General features: G+C 42.5%; 1 protein-coding gene across 1 annotated transcript in view; it reads right to left on the reverse strand.

Annotated features, from left to right (window-relative positions):
• syt9b (synaptotagmin IXb) overlaps positions 1-4,914 on the reverse strand; it is a 45,522-nt gene extending 40,608 nt beyond the window's left edge. The window contains exon 1 of the mRNA XM_070830732.1: positions 4,767-4,914. Coding sequence (XP_070686833.1) covers positions 4,767-4,914 — 148 coding nt within the window. The remainder of the gene's footprint in view (positions 1-4,766) is intronic.
• Positions 4,915-14,846: the final 9,932 nt, after the last annotated feature.

Consider the following 14,846-nt stretch of genomic DNA (forward strand, 5'->3'; position numbering starts at 1 on the left):
TAGGAAGAGCCAGTTTGAGTGAAAGTACAAATGAGGCCAAGAAAAAGGCTTTGCAACTGCGTCACCGATCTAGCTCCCACAGCTGGTGCCATCATGAAGGTTCACTGAGGAGCAGGCTGCACATTCAAAAATAGAGGTACAGGAAGAATACCTTTTTGTACTAAGGAGTACATTTTTCTTTCACGTGCTGACAGTGACATTTCAGCCCTTTCGGTCACCAGTGAGGGGAGCTGGAACACAATGAGTTACCGAATGAGTCAGTGAAACTTACATTACAATGAAGTGCTCTCAGTTTGGCTTAAAGTTGTAAGTGTTAAAGATTAGTCTGTACCGAATGGCTATACTAGGTGGCGCAAAAAAAAAAAAAGAAAAACACGCAATAATATCTCCGAGATTCAAGTTTGATCTCGGGCTGTGGTGCTTTTGCTTGGACCCATCACGCACATTTGGTGGTGGGAAGCTGGTGAGGGATCAGGTCTTTGTCAGGGCTCTAGCAGTTCCCATTTGTTCCATCTACACTTTTCCCCAACGGTTGACATTAGCAGCCACAAAGACACGGTGTAACACATGGGAAGCCAACACTGTCCTTCCCAACCTACCTCTCCCTAAAGACTGAAAATCCATTTAAGTTCAAAAAAGGTTGAAACACTACAGAGTAGGTTTTTAATTACCTACTCTACTGTTTTATGAAGTGGTAACAATGATCTTCTGACTGATCACAGTCTTCTGTGCTTCTGTCTCTACCGACATACTTACTTATAAAGTGGCCTAAGTCATTTAAATGTTTTCTCTGACTGATGGTTGATCCTTGTTAACGGATCTTTGACCGCTAATCACAAAGTTAAAAAGTTCTATTTAGAATGGACAAATGTCAGCGACCCATTCAAAATATCATTAAAACAAATATTTTTTCCATAAGAAGAGGTTTCTTTTTGCACAAAACACTTGTTGATGTATCTGAAGTAGGAGCTCCTCCCCTGTGATGTTAGGGTTAGGCTTCCATTTTTGCGCTTTGACAAACTTTGGATCTCCTCCACATGTTCCATATTTTCTAGGCTACTATCTGCCTCCATTCTAGCTGTGCGTCCCTGCCGGCTGCAGCTGCCACCGTGGGTTCTCACAGCAGGGGACAGTCGTTTGTCCCACATTGAAGTGCTGTGCTGCCAAAGGTGCACACTATCAAGCATCTATGACAGCAGCGAAATGGTCCACTTTTTAACGCTGGTGTGTGGAGAGGTGCGCAAATCCTACATTGTGTCTTGTAACTTGTCTTAATTCAAAGGGCCCATGTTACACAAAATGTACTTTTTAATGTCTTTTCGACATGAATATGTGTCCCCAGTATGCCTACAGACTGCCAAACTGACTGAAGACCATCCTCTCTCTTTTTCTCCTGCTCCATCTTTCAGCAAATGTGTGTGAAAACACGCTGTTTAGATTTGGCTCCCCTTATGATGTCATAAAGGGATCTCTTAATAATGCGACCCCCTCCACCCCTTCAGCAGGCTGACTCTCCCCGCTCACGGAAAACCTCCGGCCTCCACCTCACTGTCCGCCATTGTTTTTTCCTCACCAACTCCATCTACCAGTAACACAAAGATGTCAAAGGCAGAAGCAAAACATCAGATTCATGAAGACACATGAAGTTTACTGAATTCACGTGTGCAAGCACTTTTTTTTTTCATTGTTATTTATGCATGATGTGTGTTGCATTCTGTTAAGTTTTGAAAAAGTGTACTGAGCCACAGCTTCACACACACACACACACACAGCTTCTTACAAGTGACACTATATATTATCCGGAGGAAGACTTCTTTATGTTTACTTTAAAATGTACATATGTGTGTATTTGCTAAAGATTTATGATGAAGTTATCAGTGAGGAGATACCACCCTGTAACTCTTTGGTCGTCTCTCCCTGTTCTTCATACGTGTAACTGAGGATGGATATCACTAATCAATACCTTTAGCGGAATGAACAAAATAACCCAGTACCAAGTGCAATAGAAACTTCCCCAGTTAAAGGATATCTGGGCTTGATTTTCTTTTATACCCTGATCTAAAAAAAAAAGCCCATTTGTATGGTTTTGCTCACAGCCAATCACCACAAGGATTCTTCAGTTTAATGAGATGTATGATTGGCCCACTACGGCCCATACAGTCTGTGCTGTGTGGGGAAGTCGAGCGTGAGTTGACAGTTCAGCGTGCCAATATGCCACTAAAGCATTCAAAAGTATGGCTACATGCCTGTAGTGGGGATTCATTATCCATACCACTTATCCTTCAGGGTCACAGGGGGCAGGAGCCAATCCCAGCTGGTGTTAGGTGAGAGGCAGGGTGCACCCTGGACTGGTCGCCAGTCAATCATACGGCTGACAGACAACCAGTCACGCTCATATTCACGCCTACAGGCAATTTAGAGTCACCAATTAAGCTAACCTGCATGTCTGTGGACTGTGGGAGGAAGCCGGAGCACCCACAGAGAATTCACGCAAGCACGGGGAGAACATGCAAACCCCAGAACCTGGAACCTTGTTGCTGTGAGGCAACAGTGCTAACCACTGCACCACCATGCTGTGGTGTTTCATAAAAGTAAATGCATAAAATGTATGAATAGATTCTTTCTGGAAAAAAAACAGGAATACGAGTAACATGGCAAAGCATCTAATAAAGCACAGAGAAAACTTCAGCCGCACCATGACAAAAAAAAGGTGTCACGTCAAGTACTTCATTAATGATACAGGTACTCATATCGGTATTGTCATTTTTGGATTCCCAGCCCTTTGTGTAACACAGGCTAAGGGCATGATCCCTAACTGGCTTCCCCTCCTGCAACAGAGGGCAGCTAAATGTGCAACCAAACTGAAAGTATGTTAAATCTTGCCTCTCCATTCAAGGTAATTTGATCTATATAAAGTTTTCAAGGCAGAATATTTGCAAATCCAATATTAAGATAAGAACAGAAGTAAATAGTCATTGGTAATAGCCTACTACAACTCTACTGGATTGGTGTTGATTTGTATCTTAGTGATCAAACACTATTTTGTACATTTGGGCCCATTATGTGTCATGTGTTACGGTGCTCTACGGGGGTTCTTATCTTTGTGAGCCCACTTCTTTGGGTGGCTCAGGTGGATGAGGCCTTTTTGAAACTGTTGCAAAAAAAATGAAACCGCCAAAGCCTCAGAGTATCAGAGGGCAGTTATCCCTCCTCTCCACTAGGAGGGATAATTGTTTGTTGGAGATCAAACTGTGTGTGTGCGTGCGTGTGTGCGTGCATTTAGAGCAGTCTAATACAAGAGGAAGTGGGTCACAGCTCCTCAGGGAAACCACTCTGGTAGCTTGAACTTCCTCTTCATCATACATGTTTAATGATAGATTGTAATATGTTTACAGGCACCGGCCCAACCACAGCTGCTATTAACAAAAACCAACATACATGTAAACTCTCTCTCTCTCTCACACACACACACACACACACACACACACACACACACAAAGAGGGGGAGAGAAATCCTGTATGTACTCTTTAGATCATATATGCATGAGAAATATCATTTAATAGCCTACAGCTCAGATCTACAGTATGTAATTAATGCACACCATCCTCTTACACAAAACCACACATGCATACATGCACGCACGCTGTACTGAACAGTAAGTATAGAAACCATGACTGGTTTTGTGGAATTCTACCTCACAGAAATAACAGCATGTTCCTGGTGTTTAGGGGGCATCCCTCACTGGTATTATTTCTAATATTCCTACAATTTTATTGGGGATTTTTGCTATCAAATATCTATACTTTTGATTTTTATAGTACAGATAGAACCTTTTTAAAGTTTCAAAGTGTGCAAGAATGTTTTTCAGACCAGTTTCTTTTCAGCAAACTGCTCCAGACTGACCAGAACACTGTTTCTAATGCCAATATTCATGAAATTCCAGCCAAGTAGTCCAGGCTGGGAGTCTAAAATGACTGGATTAGATCTCAGGTCTTTGTTTTGCCAGACCCACGTCTGCAAAGAGCTGAGAGCTGAGGGGAATATCGGGTGGGGCTTTCTCTCTCTCTCTCTCCCTCTCTCTGTCTCTCCTGTGCTCCAGACCAAAAGAGAAACCAAACCAACGCTCATTCAGTTCAGTCTGTTCGAGGAGGATGAAGGATGCTGTAGTGGACATGCAAACACACACACGCACACATGCTGTATAGATGTGAAATGCGTTGCCGTTGTCTCCTGGTGCTAATGGATGCAAGCAACAAGTTCACAGATCACACTCTTCTCACATTTAGTGAACACAGTGTGGTGTGTGTGCAGAAAAGCAGGTTTTTCTCTTCCGCTCTGACTGACCACTGAGGGACGGAGAAAACCATCTATTACCGTGTGGGAAGAAACTTGCATCTACAAATTCATCTCTCACTTTTCAAAGCAGGAGGATAGATTGTAGTTAAAGACAGTATAAGTAACATTTAGTGCTTGAATTTGGTTTCTTAAAGTCCACATGTTTTATATTTATCTGTAATTCCAGTGCATAAACTTCAAGAGAAGCTGTGTGTAAAAAGGAACATGTCTGTTTGAGATGAATGTGTGCTGAATGCTCTTCTAAAAATAGAAATTCTTTTTTAATGATCCCCTGGAGCTCACAATCAAACTATCAATTTAACCATAGACTGCTAATTTTAGAGGGTTTTTAGGACAGCCTCCTTCCCACGTCCCTAGAATAAAACTGCTGCCTACTTTAAACTTTCAGAGAGAAGATCGTGGACCTGACCTGAGTCCGTGTATCGCGGTCTGGCCAGGTCCCTGAAGTAGTAAATGAAATCCAGGCAGTTGTCGTCCTGCACCTCTCCCTTGGAGCACAGGTCGGAGAGCAGTTCCAGCGCCTTTCGACAAATCTCATCCTCTCTTTCTGCAGGCATTGCCCTCCAGCATCCTTCTGACTGGTCGGCCACTCCGGCTGATCCTCCACCAGCTCTGGCACACACACACACACACACGCTCACTCACAGCCTGTACCAGCGCAAAGACGCACGGCTACACCCTCTGGATAAGTCCGGTGCGCTCGACGCATCCGCGAAATCTAAATTTAGTGGAAATTCACTGGAATTCAGGTGAATTTGAAGAAAAGCAGCAGGTTTTAGCTGACAGAGGAGAAGTTTTCAGAGGTTTAATAAATCCTGTTTGGCATGGTTTTGTTGTTCGGCACTGAAATACCGACTCCAATCCAGCGCGCAGCTCTCGCTCTTCTCCTCCTGCGCCCCCTTTCTCTCTTCCTTTCCTTCTCCTCTTTTCTTTCTGTCTTTATTTTCCCCCCCTCCTCTATCTCCTGTCCGCTGCTCCGTGGTGCTGCTAAATCACTTCTGAGCCCCCAGGCTTCAGCAGCGCCGGTCAAGGTCCCTGAATGAATGCTCGGCTTTCACTGCGCTCATTTATTTCTCAATGCACTGGGATGCAGAGAGACAGACAGGAAGCTCTGCCTCCATCAACCCCCCCCCACCACCACCACCACCACCACCCCTCCTCACCACCACCACCACCATCACCCTGCTATCAAAGCAGCAGCCTTCCCACCGCACAGAGAAGTCTTCTGAGGAAAAGCCAGTAGAGATTTCAGTGTTCCTCACCTCTTTCTGAACACAGAACAAATGCCATGAATCCCCTCACTGTTCCTCCTTTGCTCTTTTGTCTAATGAGTAAAGTCAGATCTGATTCCTCTCACCGGCTAAACACATGAGTAATGAAGTAATATCCCCATGTGCTCCTGGGTAGCAGATGTTTAAACAGGATAAGGGGCCCAAACACCTGAGAGGGCCCACATGCAAGAGGCTGACCTTTACTGATGGAGGTAATGAAAGGCGAGAACGACAGATAAATGTCACATTAAAGCCTCGGTGAAGGAGCTAATAAAGGCCTCCCCGCCTCAGTCTCTCTGTCTCCTTCTGTGTGTGTTTGTGAAGTATTTGCACAGAACCTTTAAGTGTATCAACAAATAGCTCCAAGCAACATAAAAATAAATTGACTGCGAAGATTTTGTTATATTTTCTTGCAGTGTTTCCTCTAAGAAGTGTATTCAAAGCTGCATCAATCAATATTTATATATAAACAATTGGTCAGATGACTGTGTGTAATATAAGAGGGGTTCCTCATAGTGACAAACCCACAGAGAATTATCACTGACTGCAGCCCCCCTGCCCCCCCCACACCCCACCAGCTCCACAGAGCTGTAGCTTCTTTCATCTCATGAAACCCACGGTGCAGAACCTTCACATAAATGTGAACATTAGACACTCAAGCACTCACCAAACAAGTTCACACAGTGCTGATGAAGCCTGTCGCCACCAGGTTCAGGTATCTGGTGCACCAGTAGTGACACATTTCACATGCAATTTAGCTTTTGCTTTTTATTTCCTTATCTTTTTAGGTATGATCTGTGCACTACCTCGAGCTTACATTGCCTTTTTACAGTTGTTGGAATCATAGGTTGGAGTGGTACATCTGTAGCTTACTAACTTAACACTCAACTAAGGGGAATTCAACCAAGAAAGAAACATTGCTGATGGGGGACCAACTGTAGCAATAAGTAGGCTGTTGCAACAAGGCACAGTTAAGAGGCATCCAAGAAAAGCTTCTGAGACGATGTTCAGAGGAAGGATGACAATCAGAAGTTGAAAGCAATCAATGGCAACGACACAGGCAAACATTAAAAGCATCAGGTTTCATCAGGTGTAACCTCTTCGATTCATTTTCATCAGGCTGTTTTCAGCTAAGAAACTCTAAAAACACACGGTGACAGACAAAGTTAGCCACTAGCAAACACAGCGAAGCATTAAGCAGCCAAAAATACAGTGACCAGACGTCCCAGTTTGTTCTGGACTGTTCTGGTCCCAACAAAGACCTGTAAAACACTCAAATGTCCCAGAATTCAATTCATTTATCACCAATTTGTTCCAGTTTTCACCACAATTGGAATTATTATAATACTATATACTTGTTATCAGCGCTTACAGAGACGTTCATCATCTTCTGTCCCACTTATTAACAAAATGTAAAATCTTCCTCTTCAGTTTCTTAACGCCTTTTCTTAACAGTGTCAATGCAGCTCTCAACACTAACATACTGCTCAAACAAAGTGGGTGTTATATAAATATATATACAGTAAACATGCTGCCAACAGATATTAAGCTGGTGAATAAGCCAGATACAGTCATAATGTTGAAAGGAGTGTTTAGTCAACTGCTGACCCAGAAAACAGCAAGACAGCTATCAATACTGCACTTTGTTGATGGAATAAAATATAGATAAGAGAGTCTACTGTGCAGGGAAGAAATAGACGTGCAGAGTAAAAATGCCACAGAGGAATCATCAGAGCTTTACTTTTCCACTCTCTAAAAATGTGCTAGTATAGTGCAGCTCAATTCTTGCAATAATTTCACAAATCAGTAACTGAAACAAATATTGTGAGTACCGACAATTTGCACATCAGTGTCACTTCTGTAACATGTGGTTTCGATGCAAAGCAAAGCTCCATGACTTACCTTGGTGCTGGGTAATACAAACAAACTTCATCACTACATTTTCAGTGCACTTACAGCCACGTGAGTTTTTCAGCAGCTTTTTGTCAGCCTATGTGATCGGTTGTGCTTTTCATCTGTGCAACCAAAATCTCAAGGCACAAACATACATGACCAGCAAATGTTTGCAATGTTGGTGACCAAGGGGGGGGGGGGTTGCGCAAACCAGGCTGAGCTGTAATGACCGACCACATGAGCTCCTTTCATCCCCCTCAAGAACAGCAACAAGTGAAACGGAGGGAAAGAGACTTTAGACTTTAGACTTTTCTTTATTTGATCCCCCATAGGGGGAAATTCTCATGTTACAGCAGCAACAATAGTACAGGGAGAGTGAAAAGAAGCAATAGTAAAATAAATATAAATATAAATATATGGCTGTGTAAGAGGCTGATGTCTCTGACAGAGAGAAAAAAAATCTTCCTTAAGTTCCAAAATAATAGAAATACGCAACACCACATATGCCGTCAACAGTAGAATAAAGAGTTTAAGTAAGAGTTAGTCTCTTTTAGCTCTGTTTTTGATCTCTACCAACTCCTGAAGGAAACATCTGGCTCTTTAGCTGCTAAATGTTCACCAGCTAGTCGCTAGCAGTGTCTGTCTGCTGTTTGGCGCTGAGCAGGTGGGATGCTAGAGTTTTTTTTTACTGCTGCCAAAAACGACGCTATGAGAACTGTGGGGGTGAAGCCAAACAGTAAAGTTGACCTGACAGCTGAGCCATGAGCTGAAACTCGCTCTAAAGCTCAGCTAAGCCGAGGGGAGCTGCAGATTCAGGTGATAACTCTCCGAAGGTTCAAACAACTCCTTTCACACTGTCACATTGATTTCATATTGTCATTTGATACGTTGTTATTATACAAATATAGACTGTGGCTGCAAAGAGAGAGAGTCAAAAACCCACAAGAACTTTGTGGGAAGCATCTTCAGGATTCTCTGTGTAGACAACTGTGGTTTGATTCGTATGACTGAGATGATTTATTTCACATGACTTACCTCATCGGGGCACTCAGGGCATTTTCTAGCTCGCGCAGCTGATGTAAGAGTATAGAGGTCAAACACTGCTGTTAGATCAGGCAAAGTGTACAGAGCGGCTCTCTGGAATACAGCTGACACTGCCAGCTAGACTCACTGATGTAATACTCATCTCAGGCTCGCACGGGTCAGACAAGCGTCAGAGGTGAGCTCGCCTCCACTGGTAGCCAGGTAGCCATGACAACTACGTGAACTTTTTTTTTAACAATCATTTCATTTTCAGCTAATGGATTTTTGACAGGGATAAAGAAATCCCATTATCTTTCAAAAACTAGAAGTGACAGATGGGGACTGACCAGCAATCGCTGCACCAATTTATCCGCAGCATCGTGCATCAACGCTGTCTCTTAGTCTGACCCCAGGGTGCCATTTTTGATTCACTCGCTACGTTGATCAAAATGCTAAAAAGCGCATCCAAGTCTCCTCCAGGTATTATTGTGTTCTCACAGCATTTGGGGCTTTGCCTCTCAGGCTGCCTCACCTTCTTGGTGGCCTGTGATTGCAGAGTGCAGACACTGTTCATGCCGAAAGAAGCCTTTTACCTTTGCATTCTGGGATAGAAAACACCACTTAGCTGTTTTTGTTTGCAGGTAATTCTCCTAAAAATACAGTAGAACTGATCATCAGTCAGGATAGTGAAGTGAGAGACAATGCTCTTTCTAGTAAAAATAGAATTAAACATTATTTATTCATTGTTGACGTTGCAAATAGCATTTTGAATTTTTTGTCAAATATTTTTTCGACATTGCAATATTCATCAGAAAACATAAGGTCTTTACAGAGAATGTTCTAGATTAGTTGCGGCAATGTTTGTGGCATTTTTGGTACATCAGCATTAAACGGGCTGCATTGTAACCAGTTTAATCCGAATGTGTTATCTGCCAGATGATGTACACTCTTAGAAATGAAGAAAACGACTCCATTGTGCCCCACTTGTGACACCAAACCTACACCCTTGGCCTGACCTGAACTGGATCCAGCTGTCTGGTAATAATAGCATCAGTGAAATGACTTCAGCCTGTACCGGCTCTCTTTAGCAGATCGACTTAGGATTCATCGGAGGTCATGGGAGTCGTTCGCAGCTCTGAATGAAGCTCACCAACTCAGGGGGACTTCATAATGAAACATACAATCACTTTTTCACTGTTTGAAAGAACATGTTTTATTTTTGAAAAATCAATCGGCCGATTATCTTAAAAGGCAGGACACACCATTACCTAGTGTACAGTGATGTTATTGATGCTGACATGTCGTCATAAAGAGGCTGCAGCCACGTTTGAAACTGCTCCCATGTGACACTACTTTTGATTTTTTGCAAACAGCCCGAGGTCATGGGGAGTTTTTTCAATACTGAATACCTCAGCATGAAGACATATTACTTTAGCTCCAGCGCACGCGCACACACGCGCACACACACACACACTGCTAGTGGGATTTGGACAGGCATAACAGAGCAACAGCTCATCCACTGAAGTGATCCCTCACAGTCTTATCTGCTTATGAGCCAGATGATGTAATCCTGTCAGCTTTAGTGGTCAGCAGCTCCAAAATATCAATACATCATCAAAAAGCAAGAGCCGTGCATGTTGATGTGGAGCTGTTGGTTCAAAACCAACTTCTGTTCAGCAGTTTGATGCGTGTGTGTGTGTTTGTGTGTGTGAGAGTGTGGGAGTGTGTGGGGGTGCGTCTGCTCCTGTGTTGTTTGCATATCTATACACATGTGCATGTTTATTTGCTCTTTTCCAAGTGAGTGTGAGTGACAGTCTTTGCGTTCGAGTGAGCGTGTTGACACATTAGTGCATCTGTGTGTGTGTGTGTGTGTGTGTGTGTGTGTGTGTGTGTGTCACCCTGGGCTTTTGGACGTGGGTGAGTTTGTTTTGTATTATCTGGGAGGATTCAGTCAGGCTAGGAGCCAGCCCAGCTGCCTTGGAGGAACAGGGGGCATCTGTTCAGCCTCCACACCGGTCGCTCTGTTCTTAAACGTGTCTCACAAAGCAGCATCCACATAGAAACTCCTAAGTAAGGTTAAAGGGCTAATCGCAATGATTTTCACTATACCGTGGCTCACAATGAAAATCATAACATATCCGCTGGGGTTTGTGGTGTGTTTTAATACCACTGATGTCATGGTTACTTTATGTATGCTGGTGGAGGTTTCTGCCTCTCTGTTCTTGCTCTGGGATCTGTGCTTTGAACAAAAAGTGTCCCGTCATTGGGATGTTACTGAAGTTGTGGTGACCTGCAACTGAACTGGAACTGAGGCCAATGGCATTCACAGATTTCACAGGTGGACGTCTAACAGAAAAACAAAGAGATATTGTAGCATTCAGGACATTTTCAGTGTTCTCTCAGCCTGGTCTCACCAAATGGCGTATGAATAGTACTGCTTTTTAAGGACATTTTGTGTGTCAAATAAATAAATAAAGATTGATTGATTGTCATGTTTATGGATTTATACTTATACTGTGTGGAGACAGGGTGACATATGCAAATGTCACAGAGAATAATAATGAACAATGCGAGCATAGCGAGAAAGTGCCTGTAGGGAGCACAGGACTTTCACACAGGAGGCCGGAGTTCGTTTCCTGTGTGAAACCAAAAATCTCTTTCTTTAACTTACATGACGTCCATAATGTACATAACTTCACTTCACAACTAACAAACTTATTTTAACCCAAACCATCATCTGTTCCTTAGTTTTGGCACCTTAACTTAATGAAAATGTGACCGTAACTTGAAATATTTCTCAGCAAGCTTTATTTTGAAAAAGTAAATAAACTTTGCATTTTTTTTATTGCTAACTTATAGGTGGAATGAGAATGTGTAGTTTTGACAACTAGGCAAGGGAAATGGTGCTAAATGACATGCAAATAGCTTAAAATGCGTGGACATGACTCACAAATGTCCTTAAAAAGGCGTTCTATTTATACACTACCCCATGAGATCAGCTTGGTTTTCTAGACTGGTGTTGGACTGGGCAATGGGAGATGTCCCATAATGCATTTGTGACCATAGGCAAGTAAACTCAAACTTTAAGCACTCACTCCTAGACACCACTAGGAGTGAGTGACAGAAAAATCTCATTCATTCATTCATTCATTCATTCATTCATTTTCAAAAGTCCACAGCAGACTCATTTATATTTGAGACAATAATGACTGGAGAAAAAATGCACTGACTTTGAAGAGTATTTGAAGAGTATCTACTGGAGTTTGGACTGATGAATTTTTCTGGTGCCAGCATCTAGTGACCATCAGTTCTGCATATTGAAGGAAGAGTGTGATACTTTTGGAAATATGCTCATTGCTCTCTGGCAGAGAGTTGGATGAAGACATTGCTACCACTGTCAAATCTGTCCATTAGCTAGCCAGCATACATTAGTATAAAGACTGGAAACCATCCAAAGGTCCATCAGACCCAAGGTAACAAAATCCGCAGTAACTTCCTGGTGTCTTGGCTGGTTGCCCGGCAAATTCTCCCAGCCAAGAAATCACCACAGCAAACATGCATTGAGTTTTTATTTCAAAAAGGAAGTTGTAGTTTTCTTGTAGCATTTGTGCGCTGATGGAGCCCTTCAAAGCTGCAGAACTTGATCCTCCAGCAGAAAAAGCTGAAAACCTTTGGCACTTCCCTGATAACTGAAGATTGTGAACTCAATTATCCATAAATGACCACTTCATGAGATGAAAAGATTACTAGTTAGACAGGATGATGTTGCAGTAGTTCCTCACCCAGAGCTGTGTGTGTGTGTGTGTGTGTGTGTGTGTGTGTGTGTGTGTGTGTGTGTGTGTGTGTGTGCTTCATATCACCTCCCATAAAGAAAATCAATGAAACACATTTGGGTATACAACACTCTGTCCAATCTGCATACTAATTGTATTGAACTGCAAAGCATTGTAGTCTCAAAGACCCTGTAGTCGCATCCTTTATGCATAAAACCTCAGTCTGATCAATTTAATGATAAGGGAGGGTTTGAAAAAGTGCCAGTGCTACCTCAGCTCACTGTGGGTGAGCAGAAAATAGATTCCCCTGCATTTCCTTGTGGTTTTCAAAAGGTTTTTCTTACTTATCTGCTGATTTTCTTAATATTGTCTATTCATCCGACATCTGTCTGACAAGGACAACAAGGGAAATGTGTGTACAGTTTAATATTGAGAGGAGGAAACATGAAGAGGAGACAGTCGCTGGGGAAAGAGGGAGGAGAAAGTATTGAAAGAGGGGAACAGTGAGGTAGTATTTAGAGGAGGGCAGGAGTCATGGCGCAAACAAGTGAATCTTTGAAAGCCTTGGCATTTGACTGGAGGACGCGAGACAGAAGAGAGAACGGTGCGAGGAAAAAAGTTCATTTGGATTTTACAATAGAGATAGAGTAGTCTGAGAGGACCCTTGGACCTTTTTCTAACCGTCCTTCAGCCTGGAGCTTTTACCACAGTCACACATCAACAAAACTGTCTTTAGAATCAGAAGTGTCGAGGCATGAAATACAAAGTCTAAATACGGCTTCTAAAGTGAAAAGTTTGATTTTGTCATGAGGCCATGGACATCTAAGTGCATTTCTGAGTCATTTTCATATTTGTTTTGCTATGTGATACCAACAGCTAATATAAAAGAACGATGATTCAACCATAGCAACTTAACTCAAGGACTGTAAATACGCTGCTCTCTGAGTCAGCACTGGTCGTTGAAAGGTTGAGCAAGAAATATGTGTCACGATCTTTAATAATGCTGTCCCGTATCACACGTATCACACGATCATGATGGTTTAATTTCAAATTCTGAAAAACACAAAGCAACAGAAGGTAAAAGATTAAAGGGGTAATGCAGCAATTATTTTTTTGCATTTCCTGTACAAAAGGCAAATGGAAAAAAACAAAAAAACATTTAGATAAAGATGGTCAGTATTTGTGCAGCTCCATGCTGGATGCTACATTGCCAGCTATCAGCCTTGAAAGTGTGTTTTCATTGGATTGTGCTTCTTTTGAACATTTTGAGGAAACATTTCTAATTTAACATGTCTGACAAGTAGTAAAGCTGATATAGAATTTGTCTGTCAAATGTTCACTGACAGTGTATTTAATTTGTTGTCCTACAATATCCAAAATTCAGTCAGTGACAGAACACGTTTGCTTTCATTCTTTTTAAACAACGATGATTCTTCTCTATCCTTAAAGGACCAGCAGGTAGGATTTAGTGGCTTTCTGAAAAGCCCTGCTTGTCTGTTCTGGGCTACTGTAAACACATGGCTATGGAACATGGAAAACTCTAGGCTATTAGAGGTAAAGGTATTCTAGGGTAAGGACAACACAACAGTTCTTAGTTTGAGGTGAATCACAATCATTATCAACACTTTATTCAGTAATAGATCCCCCAAAATCTTGCGCACTGCACTTCAAATCAAAGTACACTTATTCCTTAGATGAAATCACACATGAGATACACATCTATCCTGCAAGTCAGAGACAAAATTGATGCATTCATGAGATGAGAAACACTGAGCTCTGGGGAGGCACAGATATACTATCCCAGCTCACATGACCGTGGACATCCGATCTGAGGATGTACTTAAAGAAGTAGCTGCTTCTCACCTCCCTGCGCTGAGCCAGCACTTCAGCTCAGACTTCTCTGATCTGATGGCTGATGTGTGTGACTGGGAATGTGATCGTTGTGCCCCATCTGCAGCAGCTTCAAGTGCTCTCATGCTGCGTTCACGCCACCAGCGACAGTGTTGTCATGCAAGTCAGTTTCAATGGAAGCCGGCGACGTGGAGCTACAAACTGACAGCCGGCACTTGTCGCTATGCAGCACCGGGCTGGTCTCAACTTTATTCAGCGCTCCGAAGACATGGCGGGGCATCAACTAATCATGTGTTTTTGATTCACCATTGCAGCTAGCCAGCTTCCTGTGCTACTTAATCCTACCAGCTTATTTCCAGACACTAGGCAGCCTATTGCAGGAGTAACATTCATGTAACAATACATACATGTATGTAATGTACATTTTTAAATCAGCAACCATTACTCCAAGAACTGAGAAACTGTGTAGTGATGTCTCACTATTGTCATTGCAAATGGCAAGAGAGAGCTGAAATTGTGCAGGACAAATGTTATACAGACAGTATGAAAACGAGGGTTAACTGAGTAATGAGCAGGGTTGAGACAGGAATGTCTCTAATATTTCTGAAAAACAGACCTGAGCCGGCTGTGTGAGTGATAGATTTATGATTTATTATCAAACAGTACATTTCCCTAAGG

Source organism: Pempheris klunzingeri, chromosome 5 (genome assembly GCF_042242105.1).
Source record: "Pempheris klunzingeri isolate RE-2024b chromosome 5, fPemKlu1.hap1, whole genome shotgun sequence".
Classification (NCBI taxonomy): domain Eukaryota; kingdom Metazoa; phylum Chordata; class Actinopteri; order Acropomatiformes; family Pempheridae; genus Pempheris; species Pempheris klunzingeri.